Source organism: Salvia hispanica, chromosome 1 (assembly GCF_029641045.1).
Source record: "Salvia hispanica isolate PSC_SH4W2 chromosome 1, Shi_PSC_v1, whole genome shotgun sequence".
NCBI classification, from domain to species: domain Eukaryota; kingdom Viridiplantae; phylum Streptophyta; class Magnoliopsida; order Lamiales; family Lamiaceae; genus Salvia; species Salvia hispanica.
In genome coordinates, this window is record NC_142692.1 from 60,348,601 (window position 1) to 60,375,297 (window position 26,697).

A 26,697-nucleotide genomic window follows, 5' to 3' on the forward strand; every position below is an offset into this window, starting at 1 on the left:
AATGCTTTTGATGTCATGAAGTTTGTGGATTTATTAGCGAGTGAATTTTGGTTTTGAAATGGTCGAGACCTATTTTGATTTGGTGTTTTGACTATGCGTTGATTGTGTCAATTTCATTTATTACGTGACGCGGCTTTTTTTTTACTAACGGGTGCTTGATGAATCTATTTGTTTTATAAGCTCGAAATTGTGATGGTAAAATCGTAATGTGAATTTAATTAAATCCTTTCCTTAAAGATTATTTATTTGGACTCAATTCCGTGTTGGATCCGATAAATTAAGTAAATAAGTCCGATCTTATAAAAGAATAAATTGCGGGCTACATGATTTAAATAAATAAGGAAAAAATACTGATGCTTGAATCCCAAATCAATTTTAATTAAAACCCTATTCCTTGTCTTGGTGACCAAAACTTTCCTTGGTTGCAATTTTTTTTCTTTGTTAAAAGTAAATATATTCTGCAAAGATTTTCCTTTCCTTCTCTCTCTGGCGGTTGTTTTCTCTTCTCCCCTTGATCTACGCCAAAAATAAACCCCAATCACCTTTAATTCCTGAGAATCAATTATCAAAATTTCTTCTGCAAAACACGGTATATAAACCCATTCTCAGTACCCAATTCATTCACAGTCTACCTATATTTCTCTCGCAGCCATCACGTTTTCTATAAATTCTCAACTGGAGAGCAAAGCATTGAAGCAAGAGTTTGATTTCACATCTCCAAAGGTAATCTCACAAGATAAATCTCATTCTTCTCTCCCACAAGATAAATCCCCTTTGACACACCATATTTGTTTTGTTTGATGGAACCAGGAATCAAATCCAGAAAGGAACGGAAAAACACAATCCTTATTGCCTGATCCTTTGTTTTCTATGATCTGTTACCGGAGGTAACCACCTCTCCCACCCAAACCTATTTTCATATTTGTGCATTCATACATCCTACACCATCGTACTGAAATCTGCAATACATCTCCAAATCGATTAAACCGAAGCACACTAAACTAAAGAATAAAACTTTATTTCACGAAATCAAATTTAGAACTTAACTGCGGGGTGGAAACTGGGCTGCTTCGTAGGAGAGATGTTGGCAGCAGCAGCAAATTTGCGTGACCTCTAGCCTCTGTTTTGGGTTTGTGTTCTTGCCCTTTTGTGGGAAAAAATGGTATGGAGGAAGATGGATTTGGAGATTCTTGTTTTTGCAGTTTTGAGGATGTTCTTTTAAATAAAACACAGTAGAGAGAGAGACGGAGAATCCGATGGTTTTAGCGAAGGAGATTATTTTTCTGTTGGTTTACTTTTAAAAGAAAGTGTGTATTTGTTTGTGTATTTAGGAAAAGGAGTATACTAGTTATGTGTTTAGGAATAAGGGAAATTTTTTAAATTCTACTCCCTCTGTCCCATTAAAAATGAAACGTTTTCCTTTTTTGGCTGTCCCATTAAAAATGAAACGTTTCCTAAAATGGAAACAACTATATCTCTACTTTTTCATCTCTCTTACTTTCCTCTTTCTTCTTTAACTCACAAAACAACACTACATAAAATTCCGTGCCAATTCTCAAATGTTGCATTTTAAGTGGAACGGAGGGAGTATTTGTTTTAAATCTTAAATATTTGATTTTGAAAAAAAATGTAGATGGGTGTGTACGTGTACGATTTAGGGAAGGGAGTATTAACTTTTCTTACTCTGCCCCTTCTTTTATTTTTGTGTTTGACACTAAAATGGAATGGGGAGTGTACGTGTGCTTTTGGAAGGAGAGTATTTTCTCGGTTTCTTGTTTAACTATTTATCCTACTATTTTAGTTGGGATTGTTTGATTTAAAAGTGGAATGGTAGTAGTGTGTACGTGTCTTGCACTAGGAGTATATGCTTTGCTATTAAAATCCTTTCTCTCTTTCGTTTGTAAAGAAAATGGAAACTTTTAAATTAACTTTTGGGGCCGGTCAGTAGGCCGAATTATTTAATTCTTTGGGCTGGTTTTTATATAATTTGTTGGAGCGTGAGCGGGCCGGAATTTATCGAAATACCTATGAGAACTTGTACCCTTAATCGAGAAAATAATTGGAGACATAGGATGGATGCATATTATTTATTACTTGATTCCTTGTGTTGATTTATGGGTGATTTTAAATCTCAAGGTGATTACTCGCAAGTGAATCGTGATCGCAAGGGAAAGAATAAAATTTTGGGTTAAGCAGTCGAGGTGGGCTCTCTTTTTAAATAAGGACAATGTCCTAACTATTTTTGTCGATGGGAACGAAATGCAAATTGTTTATCATGCCAGAATTTTTGTTTCAACGTGCCTATCTGAAATGGCTTTGCCATTTATTATTTAAATCGAATTCGGGTCCTTATAGGGCCACAAACCCTACTTGGATTAGTGTACACCTACGGTAGACTGTGTGTCAGCGTACGGGTTGGCCGGTCTAGTGACTTGGTTTGTGGCCACATTCCAAGTCATGTATGAGCAGATATGGTAAACGTCTATGGGAAAATTGGTTGCGCAACCGCAATTTTGAACAATGGAATATTTTGGTGCATCGGGTATTTCTAAAGCTAAAACCCCGGTGGTTACCTGAAGTTGGCATGATAAATATAAATATTTTTGACAACTTGTTTTCGGCATGAGTCCACTGAGTGCATCAAGTACTCAGCCCTGCATATGTTTTCCTTATGTGCAGGTTGAGCGGCGACGAGCTTGGGGTGGTGTTGAGTCGAACCTTAATCATTGTTGGATTTATTTTGAACTCCGAGGGACGTCGTGTCTTCATACATGGCGCCACTCTTACTCTTGGATGCTTCCGCTGAGATAATACTTTTCTTCGAAATTATATCTTTGAACCATTTTCACTCTTGGATTAAATTATGATAATTGTTGACTTTAGATTCAAAACCTAAGCATTTACTTTGATTATTCCTCAGTTATTTGGATATTAAACGCTTCAATCAAATTCTTTATTGAAACCCTAGACCATTTCCCTTTCTTAAAGTCCCATTAGTCGCGACCACCCACATTTATTAACCCTAGAAAGGGCGGTCGTGACATTCTGACTCTTTATGGCGGTCGCCACGCACTTCCCAGCGGTCGCCGGGCCTGTCTTTGTCAGCCTATGAGCTCCGGCGGTCGCCGAAGTGTTGCGGCGGTCGCCGGACGCCACCTGAAGGTCCAGATTTCCTACTTTCGCGTTTTGACTCCCTTTTTAGGCTCAAATATGCACATTTCTCACAAAACATGTCAAAATACCAAAATAGATAAAATGTGCAAATAATGGACATGTAATGCAACTTTGATCTTAAAAACGGGTCAAATAATGACCTTAAAACCGTGCAAAATCCGAGCGTATCACTTACGCACTTTTCTTGCAAAATATGCATGTTAAGCTCATCATACTGACCAGGAACCATGGCCTAGAATACGACTTATCAATAAAGTTAAATAAGAATGCTCTGAGTTTAACTACTAATCACAAAAGAAGGCAACTATATTAATCAAATAACAATTTCTCCTTTGATTATAAAATACCATTAACATAATTAGAATAAAGTGAATTGTGGAATTTACCCTTCTTGAACCACAGCCAAATCTTGGAAACAGAAAAGCTCTCACCTTTAACCCTACTGTTAATCTTGTTCTCGTCCTCTCCACCATCATCAAGAATCTCACACTCTATGGCAGAATGCAATCTGCAGCTCTGAATCAGCCACCACATAATGAAAAGATCCGATTGAGTATCGAGATTGGTGCAGTTGGTTTCCCCCAATTCCTGAATTTGATTCTCTTGCACCACAACTCCATATATAGTTACTAAACCTCAATTTCCCAAGCCTCACTGAAAAAACCCTCCTCCCACTCAAAACAGAGCTACGAACACCGGGTTCTCGAAGGTGAACCCGGGGGTTCAAGATCTCCCCCCTGCAGAGGGGGCAGGTGGAATTGGACTGAAGCCATGTGTCAATGCAGTCAATGTGGAAGGCATGGCTGCAGTCTGCAGTGGGCGGTGGCGGCGGCGCTGATGGAGTGGGAGAAGAATCGGGCGTTGCGGTGGCGGTGATGGAGTGGGAGAAGATCAGCGGAGAGAGCAGGCGGGAGTGGGATGAGAGGGATGAGAGGGGGCGGAATCGTCCATTTTAGAAGTAATTAGAGATTCAATTTTGTGATCCGAATTCTGATTAGCGTTGCATACGATTAAATAGATTTTAGTTACATACAGGCCCCGGCCTGGATAGCAATGATCTCGCCAAAAACAATAATAAAGGAGTAAGAGACTTGTATATAATTAGGAAGAAAATACACATAACAAACCATCTTTGAGATCAATTTTTCAGTGAATTTTGAAAGCAGAATCATATAATTAAATCAAACGTGTTTTCTTACAAAATGCTAGTTGTATAAAAGAATCAAGAAAAAGGACATACTAGCATTTAGGCAGAACCAAGATAAAATGATTCAATTTTGCACTTTTATTTACTATCATCTCAGTATTTGCAGTGGTTATTCATGACAAGATGAACATTTCTTCTTTTGAACTTTTTTCTAAACATGCTTTGTCTTGAGTTGTCTGAATCTCGAATATTTTAATTTTGTTACTATTAATTTGTATCCTTTAAAATTTCTTCATATAAATAAATTCTCTCAAAATAATTACACAAGACACAAATATTCATATTTATTTAATAAAATAATAATAATAATATAATTCATGTAATTGTAAGAAATAATGTCATTATATTTGAGCCACGAAATTAAGTCTATTTATCATATCAATATTCAAACTAAGCGAGGTCATAATTAATAGAAATGCATCAAACAGAGCATGTAAAGGAAGTTATGAAAAACTATTAAAGTGCATAATATTTATATCTATAACTCTACTAATCCAGCCCTTCCATTTTACACTCCTCACAACATTCAGTCGGAATACCAATTATTCTCTATCCCATACTTGTGCAACTCGGTCCATCCACTAAAACTAGAACCCGTGTCATAATGGACGAAGGGAGTGTGTCGAAAATCATGACGTGCACGAGCTAATGCCACTTGGTCACAGGACACGACAATCAGTTTCTGGAGAGCTTTAGCATTATTGATGACGTCCAAAGCCAATCTACGTTGCCAAGAAGAGCCAAAATATCCCGTGATTTCCAAATACTTTACTGGCAACTTTGCCCCCGTTTGTCGTTCCAAATATCCTGGTATAAATTTTAGACGTTGACACCCACTACACTCTGTAGCAGCAGCAAGTTGATCCAAGCCCATCACTTCCCTACACCCCTCACACATTGCATGTTGATCAATAATACCCACTTCCCTACACTCCTCACACATTGCAGGTTGATCTATGTTCATCACTTCCCCACACTTCCAACACATTGCATACTTCACTTCCTTTGTCCGATGCATAAACTGCAGCACAAATTGAAAAAAAATGCATCAAACAATGTAATGACTGCCCCAAATTACAATTGATGTCCAGTTAGTTTAAGTTAATGCATACCTTTATCACAAGTTTTTCCAATGAACCACATGCTTCAATCAAACGGCGCACATAGTGTTGAAAAGGCTCGTCATATGAAAGATAATCGATCGTCTCAATCACCAACTCTAGATATTTTATATTTACAAGATCAACCCACAACAACTCATCATAATCAAGATCTATCTGCAAATTAAATTCACATTAATTAATATTTGCTATATATATGGAGTATATAAAAAGAAAAAAGAAATTGAGGAAAAGTTATTACCCGAGACTTATAAAAATAAAACTGAAATGTAGTTGAGAGGCGTAGTAGTTGTAGTTGGTCGCGTACGCAAGATGGAATTTTGACAAGGAGCTGAGCAAGTGTGAGTAGTTCACGAGTTTCATGAAAATTGAGTTTGGCAAGCTTCGGAATGTTACTAAGTTTGATGGCACATCCAGTTGACAAATTATAGAGCGTCAAAGAAACGAGGCTTTTTGCGTCGCGAATCACAATGGATTCAACTTCCCAAGCATGTGATAGTTTTACATGCTTCAATTTTGAGTGCCCAACTATTGAGACATTTTTCAAGCTGATAGATACTTCTCAAGCATTCAAGAGCAAGCCAATTGGAAACCAAAAGCTCAAAATCTTGATCGGTCATTTTTATTCCATTGCCTAGATACAAATCTTTAAGGCATTTCATACCATATGTAACTGGAAGTCTTAGAATTGGACCCTTTTTGCGATACCGAACACGTAAACATATTTTTTCAGCTTTCTTAGTTATGGCAAACTCGAACCACCTCTCAAAATTGTCACAATTGTCAAATTGTAGAGAATACACATCCACCACCAACTCTTTTATTTGAGTGCCTCTATGTGAATCCAAGACATGATCGATCATACTTAAATAATTTGATTTTGTGTCAATCATATCTCTGAACTTTGGGAAATTGAGATGAGTCACATGGGTATGGAGATGTCGCCAACAAGTTGAAAGTATACAAGTCGAAGTAGCTTCTTTGAGAGTCAGTCGAGAGATTATAGATATCAGAATATCACTAGGTAATTGGCTGATTCTATCTTCACGTGCGCAGGTCCAAGTAGCGTCATTCAGTTGCAGTCGAGAGATTGATTCGCTGATACTATCTTCATGCAACATCTGCAATATTTCACATATTATAATTACTCTACATCCAATTAAAAACAAAAGCAGAAGATGAAAAAAAAATCATCTGCAATAATTCAGTTATTATAGTTACTCTATAATATTTAAAAAAGAATAAGAGAAAAAGAGACGCATAAAAATCTTCATTGAAAAACATAAACATCAATTTAATTGAGTAAAACATACCGTTTGCACCATAGATTTAGTGTACTCGAAGAAACAAAAATGGGGGAAAAATACGACGGCGAAAAGGTGAAAACTCTAAAGAGAGAGCAAATTAATTTTTTTTTATCGAAATAAATAAATTTGTTGTATTAATTGACTAGGTACATTAGATCTACTCTTTCCTTTCACAACATGGAAAAAAAACAACCTTTAATCGAATTAAATAGAAAAGGTTCTAAGTCCGTATGAATGGAAACCTTTCACAACATGGAAACAATAAACAACCTAATTAAGGATGAAATACTTATAAAACACAAACATAATTACCTAATCTAAAAAAGTCTGGTAAATATTTGATAGAGAAAAGATATATACACATAATATTTACTCCATTAGTAATTTGCACTTTCATTATTTAAGGAAATTAATCATGATCCTTATAATCTTCTCTATAATTATTCTTCACATATTTATGTTAAATTTTTTTTATACAAAAACGTACCTAAATTTTTGATGAATGGTTTATTTAAATAAAAATATGATGATGTTAAAAAAATATTAATAATAAATTAATAAAACAAATTTATATTTATTTACCAACAATTTTCTATAAATATACAAATAGTTATATTTATATCCCCTATTACTTTCAATTTTATTTCTTTTATTTAACTATATAATTTTCTTACTCACATTATTCAAATTCGAATAAATCAAATTTTAGTCTTGACATATAGTGTTGAGGTTGAGTCTTTGGTATTATGTTTTACCTTGGACATGGCCTATTCTTTTATTCAATATAATAATTTGTTCAACACAAATAGAGAAAGTTATTGGAACGTATATTAAACTATTGATCAGGTAATAACATTCCATCAAATCCAACTAGCATTTGGTGGAGCAAAATGCAAACCATATGCCTCATTACTACATAACCAGAATAAAAATAATAGGCTATTTCAGCACATAACCATAAATCCCACAAATAATATCCAAAGTAAAACCAAGACACATTAGCAAAGTTAAGTGTTGTGGATAGAAGAGATGACTTACTAAGCTAAGCGGACGTATGTATGGTGCAGAAAGATAAACCAATATTTTGAACCAAACTATTGGGCTTCGATAGGTCACGACATTCCACGGATATCCATAAATAAAAATTCGAAAAAAATAAGTTTCAATTTGCTTGAAAATCTCAATTGAGTTTGGAGTCATTCTACATTTTCATAGTACTACGTCAATCATTATATCCATGACTTAATCAAACAGTGTGGCGTCCTTTAAAAATTTTTCAAGAATTCAATCGTATTTATAACAGGATCAAAACTATTAAATTAGTAGATTGGTTATCAGTGAATCAAACAACAATAATCATAGTAGGAGTATAAAATTAGTACTAGTAGATCAAATGTAGATGAAATTTGAATAAAATATAATTATTGGCAGTGATGATTAGAAAAAAAACCCTCCCATCACCATGCAGTTGAGCCATTATCTGATCTCCACCGCAAATGTGGGACCGCGTCCCCACCAATCTCTTTCTCATCTTAAAATCAATTTCTTATTCAACTAAACAGCTTATGTTCATCCAATGAATCTAGACATTTTTAACATAATGTTTAAAAATTGTTGAATGGCCGTCACTAAATTCCGAATCTGTTTGAACAACTTACAAGTTAACATAACTATCTAAAATTGACCGGCGGCGAGATGGGGCTGGCGGAGCACGCTGCGACGCCGTATTTGGGGATGGTGCTTGCCTCAACGGCGCAAGTCGGCCTCATTATCATCAGCAAAAGCGCTCTTGCTTCTGGAATGACTAATTACACCTTCGTCGCTTACTCCAATGCCCTCGCCGCCCTAATCCTTCTTCCTCTATCTCTCCTCGTTCACAGGTGGAATACTTCCCTCTTTTCCTCTCACTTCTTCTCTATTTAACTAATTGTTTTCTTTTTGCAGGTCATCAAATCGGCCGCCGCTGACATTCTTGATTCTTTGTGGATTTTTTTCCTTAGGTGTTCTTGGGCAAGTTTCTTCATCCCTTCCTCGCGTTTATTTCAATTAATTGAGAATGTAACCAATTTATGAAACAAAGTTCGTATTTTTATGATGTTGTGATGTGGCTTTTGCTTTTGCCTCTCTGATTTGAGTTCTGATTAAGTTCTTGCACCATTGAGTTTGTGCCTTGATGAATTTGGGGGAATATCTTGATCAATGTGATTTTTGTAATTACATTGCAGATGTTTGGCTCAGCTGACTGGATACACTGGAATCAGTTACACTTCTGCTGAGTTCGCCTCAGCACTACTGAATCTCATACCTGGATTCACCTTCGTGCTTGCTGTCGTATTCAGGTTCTTGATTTCATGCCAAACATCGTGCTTCGACCAGTGAATTGGCAATTGCTTAACCTTTAATTGTATGGTATTTAGGATGGAAGTGCTAAACTGTAGGAATTCGAGTTTTCTAGCAAAAACGTTGGGAACGGTCGTCTCCATTTCTGGCGCCTTTGTTGTCACTCTGTACAAAGGCCCTGAGATCCTAACTTATCTATCGTCTCCTAAGTTGCATTACGAGTATATTGGTGTAGTAGCAGCACAGTCAAGCTGGATTATTGGAGGGTTATTCCTTGCTGCAGACTGTGTCGTATCTTCAGCCTACATAATTGTACAGGTATTACTACACAGATGGCAATGAAGCATGAAGAGAACAAGACGAGCTACGACTGGAATCTTTTCATATTCTTTTATTGCTTATGCAGGCCTCAATTCTTAAGAAATACCCTGCAGAGCTGATTATAGTATTCTTTTACTGCTTCTTTGCTGCCATTCTGTCGACATCCGTGTCTCTTATTACTGATCGGGACCTTAGTGCTTGGTCGTTGCAGCCTAATATCCGACTGATTGCTGTTCTGTATTCGGTAGGTGAATAGCTGAGCTGGTTTATAACTTCTATCTCTAATTCTCTATGTTAGGCAATGCATTAGATGGAGATCAGTTTGTTACAATGAATATGAAGTCAGGAAAATCACCTTTTTCGTATCTGGCTGTATAATTTGTACAACTCTTCTTCTTCGTAGGGAGTATTTGGTTCTGCATTCCAAGTCAGTGTAGCTGCATGGTGTCTGCACAAAAAGGGTCCTCTTTTCGTTGCAATGTTTCATCCGTTGGGAATTGTGATATCTGCTGTGCTCGGTGTTATCTTCTTGGGCGACATACTGTATCTGGGAAGGTGAGATTTGTGCACTTTGTTTAGATAGCTCTGAAATTTTGAATTTGCAGAAAAGCTTGGGCTCTTTTATGGCTATTGTTATTCGTGTGTGTGTGTTTATAGATTTGGTTTTTATACAGTTTGTTGGGGTCAATTATCATAGTTATCGGGTTCTACTCGGTGATGTGGGGGAAGGCAAAAGATTTAAAGGTGATTGACAACAACACAACAAATAGTGAAAAGGCCCCTCTTCTGCCCATTGAGAATGAGCGGACGACGTCGATAGACGGATCATGATGCCATTCACTTACTAATATAAGGAGGTAATCTCTTACTCTCTTGAGAGGGAAGTCTACAAAAAATCATTTTCAAGGTTAAAGATATCGGTTTTTCAACTCCCGCCTCAACACGCTGCTCAATGATCATCTCTCTATATTTTCTTCCATTTATTTATTTTGCCTGCCTTTTATTGACTTCGTGCAATAAATAAACTAAGTGGTACTGACAAATGTTTGATAATCTATTGGAGCTTTCAGCACAGCTTATTATCGTCTGAAAAGTCAGTCGGATTTGGGTAAATGGAATGATGATCTAAGACCGATTATAGTAACTTCAGTAGTGTATTTTTAGGCAAAATGTAGAATTACTGAAGTTTGATCAACACGATTACTAAGATGCGTGATTTATCAGGACTTTTGTTCTTATAGAATGCTAAGAGTCTACTTTCTTCTCATACCATCAAGAAAATTTTGTGAGGATATAAAGCCGTTCATTTAGGTATCACAGGAGTCACATCCATTTTTCTACCCTTTCTTGTAGAGTTGAACAACCCAAAGCTGGAGAAGTCGATGTACATGTTCGATAACCATCTTTCCTTTCACATGCATGCCTCCTCATCATATAGTAAATGATTTTCTCTTGTACAATGTCAAATCTCTCTTTCTTCGTTGAATATTCGTTGACGTTCGCACATCTTGTTCTACACTGTATGAGTATTTTTGGTGAATATTTGGCTGCAGGTGAGATATTGTCTAAACATGGAAACTTGGTCTTCAAACTCTTTGTTTTGATTGGGATCCAAATCTTGTATATATTATTGTTAAAATGGCTCTACGCTCTACACATATTAATTGTTATTGGTGGTGGGAAGTTTTTATCTCTGTAAAATGTGTACAAATTGAATTTTCATCTTCTGAAAATATACGTGTATTAGTATTGCCTGGGGTATTTCTCCAACTGGTTTTTATGGTATTATGCTCTGTTTATGACTGTTATGACTGCATTGGATGTCTAGTAATGGTTTGATTTAGTTGCTCGAGTTTAATGGAAAATAACTAAAATGTCATAACAAGTAGTACTACTTATTATAATAAAATCTCTAATAAAAATAGAAAAATAAGGATGTTTTTTTATCACAAAATATGGATCCAACTCTCGTTTATTTTACCTTTCTATTTTCAAAATAGTACTTCCTCCGTCTGCGAATAGGAGTCTCATTTTTTCATTTTAGTTCACCCACGAAGGAGTTCTGGTTCACTTTTACCACAGATAGTAATAGGTTCCCACTTTCCACCAACTCATTTCACTCACTTTTCATTTCAAACTAATATATACGAGTGAGACTCCTATTCCACTAACTTTTTTTCCACCCACATTTCTTAACATTTTATAAACCCGTGCCGCCAAGAAATGGGACTCCTAATGGTGGACGGAGGGAGTACTAATCAGTATGTCCTATAATAGATTTCTCATTTTAAGAAACGTTCTTGTATTTTTGTATGTTAATTGGTGAGAGAAGATATATTTTTATAACTTGATGTGAGAGGGAGCTTTTTTTCAAAAAAGGAAATGGTACTCCTTCCATCTCAGCTAAGTGATACAGTTTCTTTTTTATTTTGTGTAACAGATAAGATAATACGTGTCTATTTTTTATAACTTTCTTTCTCCAATTAATATGTAACCACCTTTTTCACTCCAATTAAATGTATTCAACTCTCTTTCTCTCTTCATTTAATACTTACACTCACATTTTCTCTATCCAATTAAACACATTAACCAACAACTCCTAAAATCTTGTACCGGCTAAGAAATGTGTCATCTTAGTCGAAGAAGGCTAGGGGAGTATATGTTTTATAGGACAAACTAAAAGGTAAAGTATGATATTTACTTTGGGACATGGAGAGTATGTTTTACTTTTTGAAAGTTTAATATTAACCCAACTTTACCAAATTATTTACACGTTTTAATTTAATATGTTATTAATATATTAAATAAATGATAAGTAGTACTCCCTTCGTCCTCTAAGGAGTATGAACTATTTCTTTTTTCGTCCATCCCTAGAGAGTATGAACTTTCTAAATTTGAAAAATTCAAACATTACTATCCCCTACACATCATTTTATTTACTCCCTTCGTCCCCCATTAGGAGTCACACTTTCGTTTTTGCACTCGTTTTATAAAAATGATAATAAATAGTTAAAGTGGAGAAATGATAAAGTAAGAGAGAGAATAATGTAGTGCAGAAACGGAAGTGTGACTCTACATTATTCTTAACTCTACATTATTATCTCTCTTACTTTACCATTTCTCCACTTTAACTATTTATTATCATTTTTATAAAACAAGTGCAGAAACGAAAGTGTGACTCCTAATGGGGTACGGAGGGAGTACAACTTATACCAAAACCACAAACACTTATACCATTATAATAATGTAGTCTCACTCTCCACTAACATTAATTTCACTACCCTTTCTCTCCATCTCTCTTACTTTTCCCCCTATTTATTAAAACCCTTGCCGAACCCAAAGTTCCTACTCTTTGGAGACGGAGGGAGTATTAATCTATCTATGTTACTCCTTTCTCCCCATAAAAATAATAATTTTTGTACATTATAATTACAACAATTTTTTTTTTTTCAAGAAAATGAGGTAATTTTATAAATTTAAGATGTTTCTTCAGATAAAATAGAAAAATATTTTCTGGAATAAAGTTTGCCCCTACAAAGTTTGGACTTCTAGACAATAAGTGGGCAACACGATTACAAGCTCTAGGGATGAATTGAAAATCGATGACGTCAACCCTTCTAGCAATAGCCAAGATGTCATCTTTTACAACCTCACTGTAAGGGTCAAGATCCACTCTAAGTTCGGTCTTACAAGCAAAGACAACCACCCCTTTTACATCTCTAAAGATCGCCCCCAATCCAACACGACCATTCTGGAGAACATTTATATCACTATTCATCATAAGAGTGCCCGATGGAGGAGGTTCCCATTTCTGCATGTTCAATTGTATTTCCAGCATTCTTTTCAAAAGTGTCAAGCATTTCCATCCAATTTTTGTGCGCCAATAAAAGGATTTCTTCCCAGTTAAAAACTTTTTGGTCAAAGTAAAATTCATTTTTCCCCTTCCAAATATTTCATGCAGTACAAGCAAAAAGTGCAAAGGCTTCATGGGGTAGTTTTTCCAAAAGAGACTACACTTGCTTAAAAGAAGAGCTATAAAGGAGATGAGAGTCCAAGCGAAGAGGGTCATACCTCCAAATATTAACCACTTCAGTACAATGTAGCAGTAGATGATCACCTGACTCGCAACTCAAGCCACAAATCTAACAAACAGATCCCGCATCAATGCCTCGACGATACAGATTTTCCTTAGTGGGCAAGCTGTTTACACATGCTCTCCATAAGAAGTGTCGAATTCTTGGTGTAACTTTTGAATGCCACAATCTTTTCCAGCCAGTTTCCAATCTACTTGAGGAGGCTTTATATTCTTGACTTTTCCCAAGAAATGTAACTGCCAAGTGATACGCTGTCTTGACCGAATATATTCCTTTCTTATCATATCCCCATATTCGTTTATCATCTAGTACGTGATTGCTAAGTGGTATAGCCCAAATACAGTCCGCTTCATCCTTGTTAAAAAGTTTGTATACTGTCTCTTCTTTCCATATCAAATTTTGTTGGTCAATCAAGTCAGAGACGTAGGAGTTTTCTGTTCCTTGGAAGGTTTTTGGTGCTGAGGGATGCAAGTCATTTATCCATTTTTCACCAATAATTGAAACTTTTTTCCCATTACCAATCCTCCATGCCATTCCTTTATTCACCAGCTCGCGAGATGCAATAAGGCTTCTCCACAAATAGCTTGGTTGATGCCCTATAGTAGCACTGAGGACCTCCTTTCTTGGATAATATTTTGCTTTAAGAAGTTTACTTATAATGAGAGAGTCAGGCTTCTGTATTATTCGCCATAATTGTATACCCAACATAGCTAAATTGAACCGACGAAGATCACGAAATCCCAATGGATTTAGTTAGGAAGCTCCATGCATTCCAATGAATTTTATGTTTTTCTCGCACTCCACCCCAAAAGAAGCGTGCCATTGCCTTTTCAATCTCATCGCAAATGGAAGCTGGGAGAAGAAAGCAGCTCATTGTGTAAGATGGTATAACTGGAATGATAGCCTTGAGAAGTATTTCCTTACCTGCTTGTGAGAGTGTATTTTCCTTCCAATTCTTTAGTTTTTTATGCACCTGCTCCAATAGAATCTCAAAAACTTGTTTCTTTGATTTCCCTATTATAGTAGGAAGCCCCAAATATTTTTTGTGGAAAGGGACATCATTTACCCCCAACACCTCACGAATTTTTTCCTTCATCTAATCACCTGTGTTTTTGCTTACAGTTAGCTCAGATTTCTCGAGATTAATTTTCTGCCCAGAAGATTTTTCATAAATGTGGAGAATATTTTTCAGTTCCAAAGCTTTCCTCTCATTTGCACGGCAAAAGAGAATGCTATCATCAGCGGAGAAGAGATGAAACACTGATGGTACTAACCGTGCAGCCTGGTAACCATGGATATGATTCCGTGCTTCAGCCTGATACAAAAGAGTAGACAAAGTTTTTGCACAAAGGATAAACAAGTAAGGAGAAAATGGATCCCCTTGTCGGAGGCCTCTTTCCGGGCAAAAACTATTTGTTGTGGCACCATTTAGAATGATTGAGTAAGAAACAGACGAGACACAATTCATAACAATATTTATCCATATCTCACAAAAACCTAACTTAGTGAGGACTGCCCTTAGAAAAGGCCATTCCATTCGATCATAGGCTTTACTCATATCTAATTTGAGAGCAAGCACCCCATTTCTTCCCTTAGTTTTCTTATTCATAGAATGGAACAACTCAAAAATTTTCATAGCATTATCAGTTATCATTCTTCCTGTGATAAAAGCACTTTGATTTTCAAAAATGATAAAAGGAAGAATATCTTTTAACCGGTTAGCTATCACTTTAGTGGCAATTCGAACAACAACATTACACAGGCTTATGGGACGGTAATCCTTAGGTGATTCTGGATTAAGAACTTTGGGAATTAACACAATGTGAGTTTCATTTAAAGTAGCTTGCTCTATGGTGCCATTAAGAAAGTCAATCACAGTCTGAATTGTATCATGAGAAACCACATACCAAAATTTTTGACAAAAGTTAGGATTCATACCATCTGGTCCAGGTGCTTTGGATGGATGCATTTGCTGAAGCGCTTTAGTGATCTCCTCCTTTGTGTATGGCTTTGAGAGACTCTGATTCATTTGCTCTGTGACCTTTGTGTTAATAGCATCTAATGCAACTTCAATCTCATGGCAGCCTTCGGATTTGAATATAGTTTAGAAGTGATCCAAGATCACTCTCTCAATATCTTTTCTATTAGTGAAAATCAATCCCTCAGTGTTGCGAATTTTCTTGATTGTGTTTCTTTTTCTCCGGTGAGTAGCTTTTTCGTAACTTAGAATTCTTATCACCTTCTTTTAACCAGAGTGCGCGCGATCTTTGGCTCCACAAAATCTCATCCAGTTTTAAGCACTGATTTAGCTCATCTTCCAAATTTCGGATTGTGTCCGCCGTATCCTCTGATTGGATTTCTTGTTGAGCCTTGTCTAGTTTATCTTCAAGCTTTTTTATTTTGGTGCGAATATGACCGAATAACGAATTCATGTCGATCCCATTCCATAAGCACTTGTAGAGGTCACCACGGTTCAAGAACCGCCGATTCCCGGTTCGGAACCGCCGGTTCAGATTCGAAAAAATGCCGAACCTGAACCGGCCCGCCTAAGTTCCGGCGGTTCCGGTTCTTGAACCGGTTCGGACACGGTTCAACGCCGGTTCAAGACCGGCGGTTTCTAGACGGTTCCGGACCGGTTCCGGTTTGGACCGCTGGTTCAAGTTTGTTTGTTTTTTTTGTTTTTTTTATTATTTTTTTAAATCTATTCATTTATAGTACGTATTACAAATCACACCTTGTAGTTGTAGTCTTTTACTATCGAATAAATAAATAAAACGAGAATGACAATTGACAAATAGAGTAGAAGTCGACATTGGAGTTGGACAATTGGAATTTTATTGATACAATTATACAAATTTGAACGATATGTCGATATTACAAATACAAATGTTGAAAATTGAAATTACAAAAGAGTCAAAAGACTTAATACATAACATAATACATGTTTGTTAGCTTGTATAACAATTTAAATGAAAAAACTTGAAGTAAAAAACAATAAATTATAAATGTAAAAAGATAGTATATATATATATATATATATATATATATATATATATATATATATATATATTCTTAGTCGGCGAATGAGATGTTTCTAGATAACTAAATTGAGGATACCTTTAGCAATTCAACCTTAATTGTTGAGTTTAATTTAACCATCAACAATCATGGTAGAATTGTCAAAAGTCTCCCGGATTTAGTCTTATAGAGAAGTCTTTTTCACCGATTAGAGTATATACAAATACAATTATATAATTGTATTTGTATATTTTAAAGTTAAACAATTGAAAAAAAAAAAATCTGCCGGAACCGGCAAACCGCCGGTTTCCGGCGAACCGCCGATTACAGTTCTTCATTTCTTGAGAACCTGAACCGGCCCGTCGGAACCGCCGAACCTTATCCGGTTCCGAACCGTCACCGCGGTTCCGGTTCACGGTTCCGAACCGCCGGTGACGGTTCCGGGCCGGTTCGGTTTGGTGACCTCTAAGCACTTGTCCACATGTTTTCACTTTCTCTTGAAAGTTACATCCCCGTGTTCTCTCTTGCCATGTATTTCTAACCACACTTTCAAGTTGAGGATGTTGCAACCACATGTTCTCAAATCGAAATCTTTTGTGTCTCCTACCTTGTTTATCATCAAATGCAACCTCAGTGTCAAAACAAATCAGTATTGGTGCGCGATCTGAGCAAATCCGACAAAGATGTCTCACTTGGTGTTCTGGAAAAATATCTCACCAATTATCATTGGCCATTGCCCTGTCTAATCTTTCTTGGATGTTTGCCTCACCTTTTCTCCCATTTGACCAGGTGAATTTATTTCCAATAAAATTCAAGTCGATCAGTGAGCACTTAGCTGTTGTCTCTCTAAATGGATTCATTTGCTGACTAGAACGGTAAGACCCACCATTTTTTTCATGTGACCAAAAGATTTCATTGAAATCACCACAACACATCCAAGCTTCATTTTTACCTCTCTGTATTTGCTCCATCAAAGCCCATGTACGCCATTTATTGGTATTTTCCGGCCAACCATAAACCCCCGAGAAGATCCAGGAATCATGTTGCCCACGTACAATCCTTCCCGTAATATGGTTAGTAGAAAAAGATATAAGATCAAAATCAACATGCAATCGATAGATTCCACTATGAACATGCAAACTTTCTCTCTAAAAAAATCTCTCTCGATTCTTCTGTCCCTGTTCATTGGGGATTTTGGTATCCAATCTGGATTCCTCTGTCCCTTTCGAGTGTTTAGTGATTTATTTCTCCATCTTTGTGGTTTCAATTTCTTCAAGCACTCTCTAGATTTTCATTATCATTTACACTCTCACACCTTCCCACTTGCCCTGTTATTCTAGCCCCCCTTTGTTGGTAAATCTTTTTGGGAATTGTAGAACAGTAAAGTAAAGAGACATAGTGGAGGAAGTAGTAGTTTTTATAATTATTCAACATAGGTAACATATATATAGTACAAGAGACTGAGCTAGGCTATGTTACATAACCGATGTGGGACAGAATACATATGAGAAATTAACACTCCCCCTCAAGCTGGATCATATATATTGATCATGTCCAGCTTGGTACAAAGTTCAGAAAAACGTTTCACAGGCAACGGTTTTGTGAAGATATCAACAATCTGGTTGGCCGATGAAGTGAAAGGAGTAGTAATTGTCTGATTCAAAACACACTCTCGAATGAAATGACAATCGACTTCTATATGTTTAGTCCTCTCATGAAAAACTGGATTATTAGCAATGTAGATTGCAGCTTGATTGTCACAATGCATAGGTAAAGGTTCTTTGAAAGTGAACCCCAGTTCTCCAAGTAGATTCTTGACTCCAATCATCTCATGAGCCATAGCTCTATACTCAGCCTCAGCAGACGATCTCGCAACAGTATGTTGTTTCTTACTTCGCCAAGTTATCAGTTTCCTCCCAAGTAGGTGCAATATCCAGAAGTAGACTTTCTATCAGACTTAGAACCGACATAATCAGCATCAGAATATCCTTCGATGTTTAGATGACCATTCTTTTTAAATAACAATCCTTTACCGGGAGATTTCTTGATATATTGAAGAATTCGAATAGCTGCATCCAGTGAACTTGCTTAGGCTTATCTAGAAACCGACTGACCAAGCCAACAGCAAAGGAAATAACTGGCCTTGTTACTGTCAAGTAGATAAGCTTTCCAACAAGACGTCTATACTTAGCTTTATCCTCCAAGAATTCTCCACTTTCATCCCAAACACTTGGATCAACTTCCATAGGAGTATCAACAGGCTTTGTTCCAAGTAATCCAGTTTCTTTCAGTAAATCTGTAGCATACTTTTGCTGAGATAGAGACACTCCAGAACTTCCGTGTGCAATTTCAATTCCCAAGAAATACTTAGGACGCCCCAAATCCTTGATAACAAAATGTTGCTGCAAATATTTCTTAGTTTCCTCAATTCCACGAACATCACTTCCAGACATGAGTATATCATCAACATACACAATGAGAATGACAATGCCCGATGCTTGATGTCGCACAAAGACCGAATGATCAGACTTACATTGCTTGAAACCAATAGTTCCAAGAACACCACTGAACTTATCAAACCACGCCTTGGGACTTTGTTTAAGGCCATAAATTGCCTTTTTAAGACAACAAACCTTAGTAGCATCCTCCCCCTGAGCAACATAACCCGGAGGTTGCTCCATAAAGACCGTCGGAGTCAAATCACCATACAAGAAAGCATTCTTCACATCAAGCTGAAACATGGGCCACGAAAGATTAATAGCCAAAGAGAACATAATGCGGATTGAGTTCATACGAGCAGTGGGCGAGAACGTCTCAAAGTAGTCAATACCGTAAGTTTGTGTGTACCCTTTGGCCACAAGCCGAGCTTTGTATCGATCAATACTACCATAAGCAAGAAATTTTATGGTAAACACCCAACGACAAAATACAATATCTACCGAATTAGGGGCATGTACCAATATCCAAGTACCACGACTCAAGAGAGCTCGCATCTCCTCATCCATAGCGGCTCGCCATAAAGGGTGTTTGAGTGCCTCTTGGTAAGAAGTTGGAATCACTGTAGATAAAAGACAAAGACCAAAGGCACGAAAAGGAGCACTTAAGCGAGTAAAGGAAACATGATTAGACACAGGGTGTTTGGTAGTACAAGTACGTTTACCTTTGCGAATAGCTATGGGTAACTCATCAGGAGGAGTTGGATCTTCAGAAGCTGGAGGCGAAGATGACTGTGGCAGTGGACATGAGACCGTATTTGGTACTGTTTCAGAGGTTGTTGCAGGTCGATGATGTCGTGTATAGACCTGTAGAGGAGGAGCAGAAGACATAGGAGAAACAAAAGTTTGGGCAGGTATAGGAGTAGGAATTAACTGGCTGGTTGGTTTAGTTTGAGGATGAGTAAAATAAGGCTGAAACTCAAAGAAGGTGACATCTGCTGAGATATAATGACGTTTGGTAAGAGGGGCAAAGCAGCGGTATCCCTTTTTGGTTCTAGAGTAACCAAGAAAAACACACTTAATAGAGCGAGGGGACAGCTTATCCAACCCAGGAGTAAGATCATGAACAAAACAAGTACACCCAAAAATGCAAGGAGGAATATGAAAAAGAGGTATCCCCATGCAACACACTAGATGGCATCCTGTTAATAAGGAAGCATGCAGTAAGAACAGCATCAGACCATAGATACTTAGGCACATGCATGTGAGACATAAGAGTACGCGCAACATCTAAAACATGGCGATGCTTGCGCTCGGCTACCCCATTTTGTTGCGAAGTGTGAGAGCAAGAGGTTTGATGAATTATACCATAAGATTCACAAAAAGATGCTATAGATTGTTGTGTGAACTCAAGAGCATTATCAGTATGAAGAATACGCAAATCAACAGAATATTGTGTCTTTATTTCATGATAAAAGGATTTGAGAACAGTGGGGACTTCACTTCTTTGTTTAAGCAAATACAACCATGTCATACGAGAATAATCATCAACAAGGATTAGAAAATACTTGAAACCCCCTCTAGACTCAATCCTACTTGGACCCCAAACATCACAATGAACTAGATCAAAAGCAGCAGAGCTACGACTGTTGACTCGAGAAGGAAAAGAAGTGCGATGGTGCTTGCCCAACTCATATGACTCACAATTAAAATCAGCAGACTCAACTGGAACTAAACTACGAAGACTGGAGGAAGACGGATGACCAAGACGACAATGCCACTGATATGGAGACACAGCGGCAGAGAGAGCACTAGGAGAGACGGGTGAAACAGGATCCAAATAGTACAGACCGCCACGCTCATGTCCTCCACCAATCGTCCTCTTCGTCTACAGGTCCTGAAAGATACAATATGAAGGATAAAAAGTGACAGAACAATTGTGAGTTTTTGTTGACTGACCAATAGATATTAAGCTGACTGGAAAATTTGGGGCAAACAAAACATTATCAAGAGTGATATGAGTAGTGGGTTTGACAACACCAGTGCCAGTTACTGGCGAATAGTTTCCATCAGCAAGACGAACAAATGGAAGAGAGGATGGAGAAAAAGATGTCAAAAGGGATTTTGTACCAGTAATATGGGTAGAGGCACCCGAATCCAACATCCAAGACTTACCACAGCAAACGCTACAGAGGTAGAAGCATCAGTAGTAGATGAAGAACTTGGCGCATTAAACTCAGTGTTGTTAGCCCAATCTGGTTTGCCAAACTTCTTCCAACATTTATCAGACTCGTGATTCGAACGACCACAATGATCACATAGTCGATCATGAAACCCTCTTCCTCGACCTCGGCCATGTCCCTGTCCACGGCCACGTCCACCATACGAACCTCGACCGCGAGCAGACATAGCTGAACTCTCAAAAGAAGTGGATTCCGTACGCCCAGTGGAGACACGAAGAACGCGAGACAACGCGTTAGACAACGTTGGAATGGTATCACTAGCCATCAAGCTATCTCGAAGTGGCTGGAGATCAGCATTAATACCTGACAAAAATTTTGCTACCATAAATTCCTCCCATTGTTTTGCTCTTGTTGTGGCATCACAGGAAAGAGGATGATAAACCAAAATCTCATCAGCAAGGCCTTTCAGGGTAGAGAAGTAATCATTGACTGACTGAGCATCCTGAGTATGAGAGAAAAGTTTCTCATACAATTCAAATACCTGAGAGACGTTTTTGTCATTGAAGAACATCTCCCGTAGAGCATCCCACATGGCTTTGGCAGTATCCAAGCACCTGATATTTTGGCTGATAGCTGGTTCAAGGCTATTGAGAATCCAAGTCATGACGGAGCAATCATCAGCACACCAAGTGTCGTAGTTGGCATCTATAGGAGGAGGCGGGGCAGCTTGAACATGACTTTTCTTCTTCTGTGATCCCAAAAATAGGAGAAAAGCACGGGAGCAAAGCATATAGTTGGAACCATTTAGCTTAATGGTGGTTCCGATAGGCGGTCTAAGATCAGACATGATGAAACGAGAGCAAATCTTATGCAGAGCAGCAGACAGATAATTGTAGAGATTGCAGAGCAGGCAGATAATTGAGTCGCAGGCAGATAATTGCAGATGCTGATAGTAACAGTAGATAATAGCATAGTAGAAGCAGATAATTGCAGAGAATGTAGAGGAACAACTAAAAAAATTAGCTATAGGCAACGGAGCAGGAGCAGCAGGAGCAGAATCAGCAAGCAGAGCAGCAGCGGCAAAAAAAAAAAAAAAACCCTAATTTTCATATTCTTTTTTTTTTTTTTTTGCAGACTAACCTAGTGACGGATTCGAATCCGCTCTGGTACCATGTAGAACAGTAAAGTAAAGAGACATAGTGGAGGAAGTAGTAGTTTTTATAATTATTCAACATAGGTAACATATATACTGTACAAGAGACTAAGCTAAGCTATGTTACATAACCGATGTGGGACAACATACATACGAGAAATTAACAGGAATAAAGTTGCTTTCTTGGTGAACATTGTTGCAACTAACTACAACATTTATACTCATGTTTCTTCAATCACATGGCGTCAAGTTCAAGACAAATGAAGCATCTGGAAGATGACGAAGAACCCATTCAAATCCAGGTAAATAACAATCATATCAATGTTTGATAGGAAAAGTTTGGACGATAAAGGCAGTTAACACATATGGAGTCATTGAGACAATGAAAAGATTGTGGGCTCCAAAAAAGGTATGATCTGTAGAGATATAGCACCTAATTTGATTCGTTTCAATTTAGCCATTGTCGTGACGTGGAAAAGGTTTTTATCCATGGAGCCTTGGCTCTTTAACAACAATGTCTTAATGTTGAAACGTGCGGATAGTAAAATACCTCCTACAGCAATGAAGTTCAACACATCTCCTTGTTGGATTCAGTTATATGATCTTCCAATGGCAGTCAGTGATCCACATGTTTTAAGGTTGATAGGAAGAAGATTTGGGGAAGTTATTGAATTGGATGCACATAATATGGATGTAGTTAGCGGGTGCGCACGTCTAAAAGTGTTGCTAAATCTCGAGAAACCGCTTAAGCGAGGAACTACTGTTTCGTATTGGAGAAGGGGAACCACTATGGATTTCTGTAAAATATGAGAGACTGCCATCTTTCTGTTGCATCTGTGGCTACATTGGACACAATATGAAGGACTGCGATACTATTGACACAACAGAAGATATAAAGAAAATGAAGCAGGCTGAGTTTGCTTTTGGGGAGTTTCTGCGTGCATCACCTAGAAAGAAGAATATCTTTGTAGTGCCAGAAAATGAGGTTATGAGTTTCAAATCCAAGAAAGAACTTGTCCATGAAGAAGAGGATCATACTTTGAACGATGAAGAGAAAGGAGATGCTAGCTGCATTAATACTGCTGGAGTCCAGGATATTGTAAATTCTCTTAACCAAATCGCCATGGATACACAACAAGGTTCCAACCGGAATTCAGCAGCTATAGCAACCTCAAAACAAAATAACCTGATCTCATGTGGACAAGAGTTCATGAACCTATCTACCTCAAACCAACACCAAAATACCAATACTTTGTTGGAAAATCAAAGTAAACCGATCCCTACACCTTGCTCCAAACTTATACAAAAAACTAAATTACCTTCCAGCCAAAACACCTTGGTTATCATCATCAAAACCTTACAACTCAGTCAAATTCTGAAGCTCTCAATCTCACCATTACCCACCACATGGTTTCATCCACAAGACAAATAACCATTCCTCATCATAGCGATACTCCTACTCAGATAGGAGCTGAACAAACCCACATAATCAATTCGTATGCGGAAGCACAAAAGGGAAATATCATTGGAGTAACTCAACCTTCACAATCTCATGTAAGTTCTCGGCGTGCTAGAATCTGGAAGAAGTTAGGACCTACAGAAACCTGCTTACAAAAATTGGCTGGAACAAAGAGGGATCTGAGTTTAGAAATTATTGGAGACAAAGAAACAAGTCCAAAAAAGAGCAAATGTTTGATCTTTGATGCTGAAGACAGTTTTCATCTCCCAACGGCGGAGGCTGGTTACCAGCCCCGCCGAGCGCCATGAAAATCTTAAGTTGGAACTGTTGTGGGCTTGGGAACCAAAGGACAATTCGAGCTCTTAGAAAGATCCTGATTATTGAAGGTCCAAACATTATATTTTTGATGGAGACTCGTTTGTTCTCACAACAAATGCACTATCTTAATCAAGTGAAATTTAAGGTGGTTGGCTGCTTACCTGTTGATTGTACTGGAGAAGGTCGAAAACGGAAGGGAGGCCTTTGCATTTTATGGGACGAGGAAGTTGATTATAATTATAACAATATTTATTCAATAGAACAATAACATCTACTCAAAATAACAATACATCTTAATAGCTAAGAGCCCAAGATCATAAATTTTCTTAACAAGAAGAATGACTTATATTCGTAAATCATTAGCTTTAATTTATTAAAAATAATATTAATTTTTATCAACACAATAAACTAATTTTTATTAAAAACATTAATAAATCATATTCTCTCTCCATCCCCATAAAATTCTAATTAATACTAGTACTATAAAAAATTTCGACGATGGTTAGCGCAAGTTTACGGTTTACCTAAGTTCTTGCCTTAATTAAAGTTTCATAATAATCTGTTTCAAATAATACTATTAGGGTATATTAGTCAATATAATATAAATTTTAATCATAAAAAAATAATGATATTATGGTATAGAGATATTATGTCTCAATATCATTTGTGTCTGAAAAATGGAATATTTTCCTAAATGATAGTCAAAGTATAAATATGTAATATTTGAACTTAACTTAAATTAATTAAAAATTATAAATGTGTTAAATTATATGTCCAATTATAGTATTTACTATTTATGTAAACTTATCATTTTTGCCTAGTAGTGATATCATGTATATAGGGGATGGAATTCTGTTTATGATCACCGAATATCCCGTAAAATATGAATATTTTAGTCAACCAAATCTTCATATATATGTTTCCATTTAATAAAAAGAATATATATTTTGAGTACTCCATCCGTTCCTTCATAGTTGAGTCATTTTTCCATTTTGGGAAATTCCTTCATAGTTGAATCATTTCTATATATGGTACTCCACGTTGGATATTTTAGTGTAATTGGATTAACTTGATTGATCAGTATTGTTATAATGATACATCATTTAAGTATGGAGGTGCGGAGTGCACGCTTATTTGAATTCATTATGATGTTAGGGGCGAAGCACCTAAACAGATGAACGGGGGTCCGGGGGCGCTGCTCCCGGGTAGCGGGGTCCAAGGGGCAGAGCCCCTGGCTGGGGTATTTTCAGTTATATTCCCAACAGATGCACTGTTTCATCAGCAGGTGCACTAGTTCGTCTTCTTCAAATTCTGATCGATTCTTCTGGTTCTGAATATCTCGGATACACATGAATTTTCTGCATTCTCTGAATTTTATCCGATCAAATAACTTTGGTAGAACCACCAAAATTGATTTGATCTGAAAGTGATTATCACGACTTTCAGACATCTGTTTTTCTGTTCTATATATTGAATCTCCCTAACACTCCCTCCGTTTCTTCATAGTTGAGGCGGAATTTTTCGGCACGGAGTTTTAGAAATGAATGTTGGGTGTGTTAAATAAATAGATAAAAAAAGTAAGAGAGATGAAAAGATAGAGAGAATAATGTATAAAGTGAATAAAGTAGAGAGAATAAAGTAGGAGAGAGTAAAGTAAGAAATAGAAAAAAAAAGTTACCATATATGGAAATGACTCAACTATGAAGAAACTTTCCGAAATGGAAAAATGACTCAACTATGAAGAAACGGAGGGAGTAACTTTTTTCTCTTTCTTACTTTTCTCTCTAATTTAATTTATTCACTTTATACTTTATTTTCTCTACATTTTTCTATCTCTTACCTTTTTACCTATTTATTTAACACACCCAACATTCCTTTCTAAAACTTCGTGCCAAAAAGTTTCGCCTCAACTATGAATAAATGGAGGGAGTACTATCTTGGAGCCACAGTGGGAAGCTATTATGACTCCATATTTCCAAAGTGTGTACGCACTACTTGTGAGCCATATATTTTTTATTGCACATCAAAATCTAAAAGTGTAGTGCATGCATGGTTGTGGACTTGTGGCTGCTTTAAACAGGTTACTTATATTTGTGCTCATTATTGTAATTTGTAACAGTATTTGAGTTTCTGTCCCTTTCACTCGCATGCTTCTTGTGATAAAAGTTTCAATCATAAGTTGGATACTTTTTCCACATAATTATTTGATGCCAACGTCAAATACAAGTTATGGTAAAAATCAAAGGTTTATTAATTTGTTCCTAATTTTGTTTGATTTCTGGCTGTTACCCAACAGATGAGATCCAATATGCCATTTTGCCGTGCCTTAATTAATTATTCATAATAATTAGTAGGAGTATAAGTTTTTATGATGCATGAAAGTTAATTCGAATATAATAGATTAAAAATTTACTTAAAATTTAATTGATATTTCAAAAATTTTGGGCACAAGATATTGCTCCTCTCATTTTAGGCCATGATTCTATTGTAGGACATGTTTCTTCCTTCATGCAAGTACTACATTAAATCCTTATACTTGTCATTCCAAAATTGAATAAAGATAAATG

At 36.9% G+C, this 26,697-nt stretch overlaps 1 protein-coding gene, 2 long non-coding RNA genes and 1 pseudogene across 8 annotated transcripts; 2 read left to right on the plus strand and 2 right to left on the minus strand.

Moving 5' to 3' along the window:
* Positions 1 to 277: 277 nt before the first annotated feature.
* LOC125219955 (uncharacterized) lies at positions 278 to 1,352 on the minus strand. Its single transcript, XR_007176264.2, has 2 exons — positions 1,048 to 1,352; positions 278 to 959 (listed from the first exon to the last, which is right to left on the minus strand). It is a non-coding gene; the product is annotated as an uncharacterized LOC125219955 (long non-coding RNA).
* On the plus strand, positions 414 to 2,912 carry LOC125219954 (uncharacterized). Its single transcript, XR_007176263.2, has 3 exons — positions 414 to 723; positions 811 to 887; positions 2,680 to 2,912. It is a non-coding gene; the product is annotated as an uncharacterized LOC125219954 (long non-coding RNA).
* Positions 2,913 to 3,481: 569 nt separating this feature from the next.
* LOC148934285 (RING-H2 finger protein ATL47-like) lies at positions 3,482 to 4,120 on the minus strand (annotated as a pseudogene).
* A 4,258-nt stretch (positions 4,121 to 8,378) lies between these two features.
* On the plus strand, positions 8,379 to 11,231 carry LOC125217735 (WAT1-related protein At3g28050-like). Of its 6 annotated transcripts, XR_007175792.2 has the most exons (9): positions 8,380 to 8,689; positions 8,754 to 8,819; positions 9,035 to 9,148; positions 9,227 to 9,467; positions 9,556 to 9,714; positions 9,874 to 10,025; positions 10,145 to 10,327; positions 10,824 to 10,907; positions 11,024 to 11,231. XR_007175792.2 is itself a non-coding variant. In XM_048119259.2 (8 exons), the coding sequence occupies exons 1-7, from the start codon at positions 8,505 to 8,507 to the stop codon at positions 10,299 to 10,301; spliced, it is 1,074 nt and encodes a 357-aa protein (XP_047975216.1). In that variant the 5' UTR covers positions 8,380 to 8,504; the 3' UTR covers positions 10,302 to 10,327; positions 10,824 to 11,126. The 6 variants fall into 6 exon arrangements, 3 of the variants coding, with proteins under 3 accessions (XP_088923980.1, XP_047975216.1, XP_047975215.1); XR_007175794.2 differs by having other exon boundaries at positions 8,379 to 8,689; positions 10,168 to 10,327; positions 10,824 to 11,126; XR_007175793.2 differs by lacking the exon at positions 10,824 to 10,907 and having other exon boundaries at positions 10,168 to 10,327.
* The last annotated feature ends 15,466 nt before the right edge of the window (positions 11,232 to 26,697 follow it).

What these genes read in the sequence shown, in the direction of transcription:
- LOC125217735 (XM_048119259.2), top strand. Translation starts at nt 8,505, where the DNA reads ATGGGGCTGGCGGAGCACGCTGCGACGCCGTATTTGGGGATGGTGCTT. An exon ending in TTTTCCTTAGGTGTTCTTGG is followed by an intron (nt 8,820 to 9,034) that starts GCAAGTTTCTTC and finishes ATTACATTGCAG; the next exon opens with ATGTTTGGCTCAGCTGACTG. An exon ending in TGATTGCTGTTCTGTATTCG is followed by an intron (nt 9,715 to 9,873) that starts GTAGGTGAATAG and finishes TCTTCTTCGTAG; the next exon opens with GGAGTATTTGGTTCTGCATT.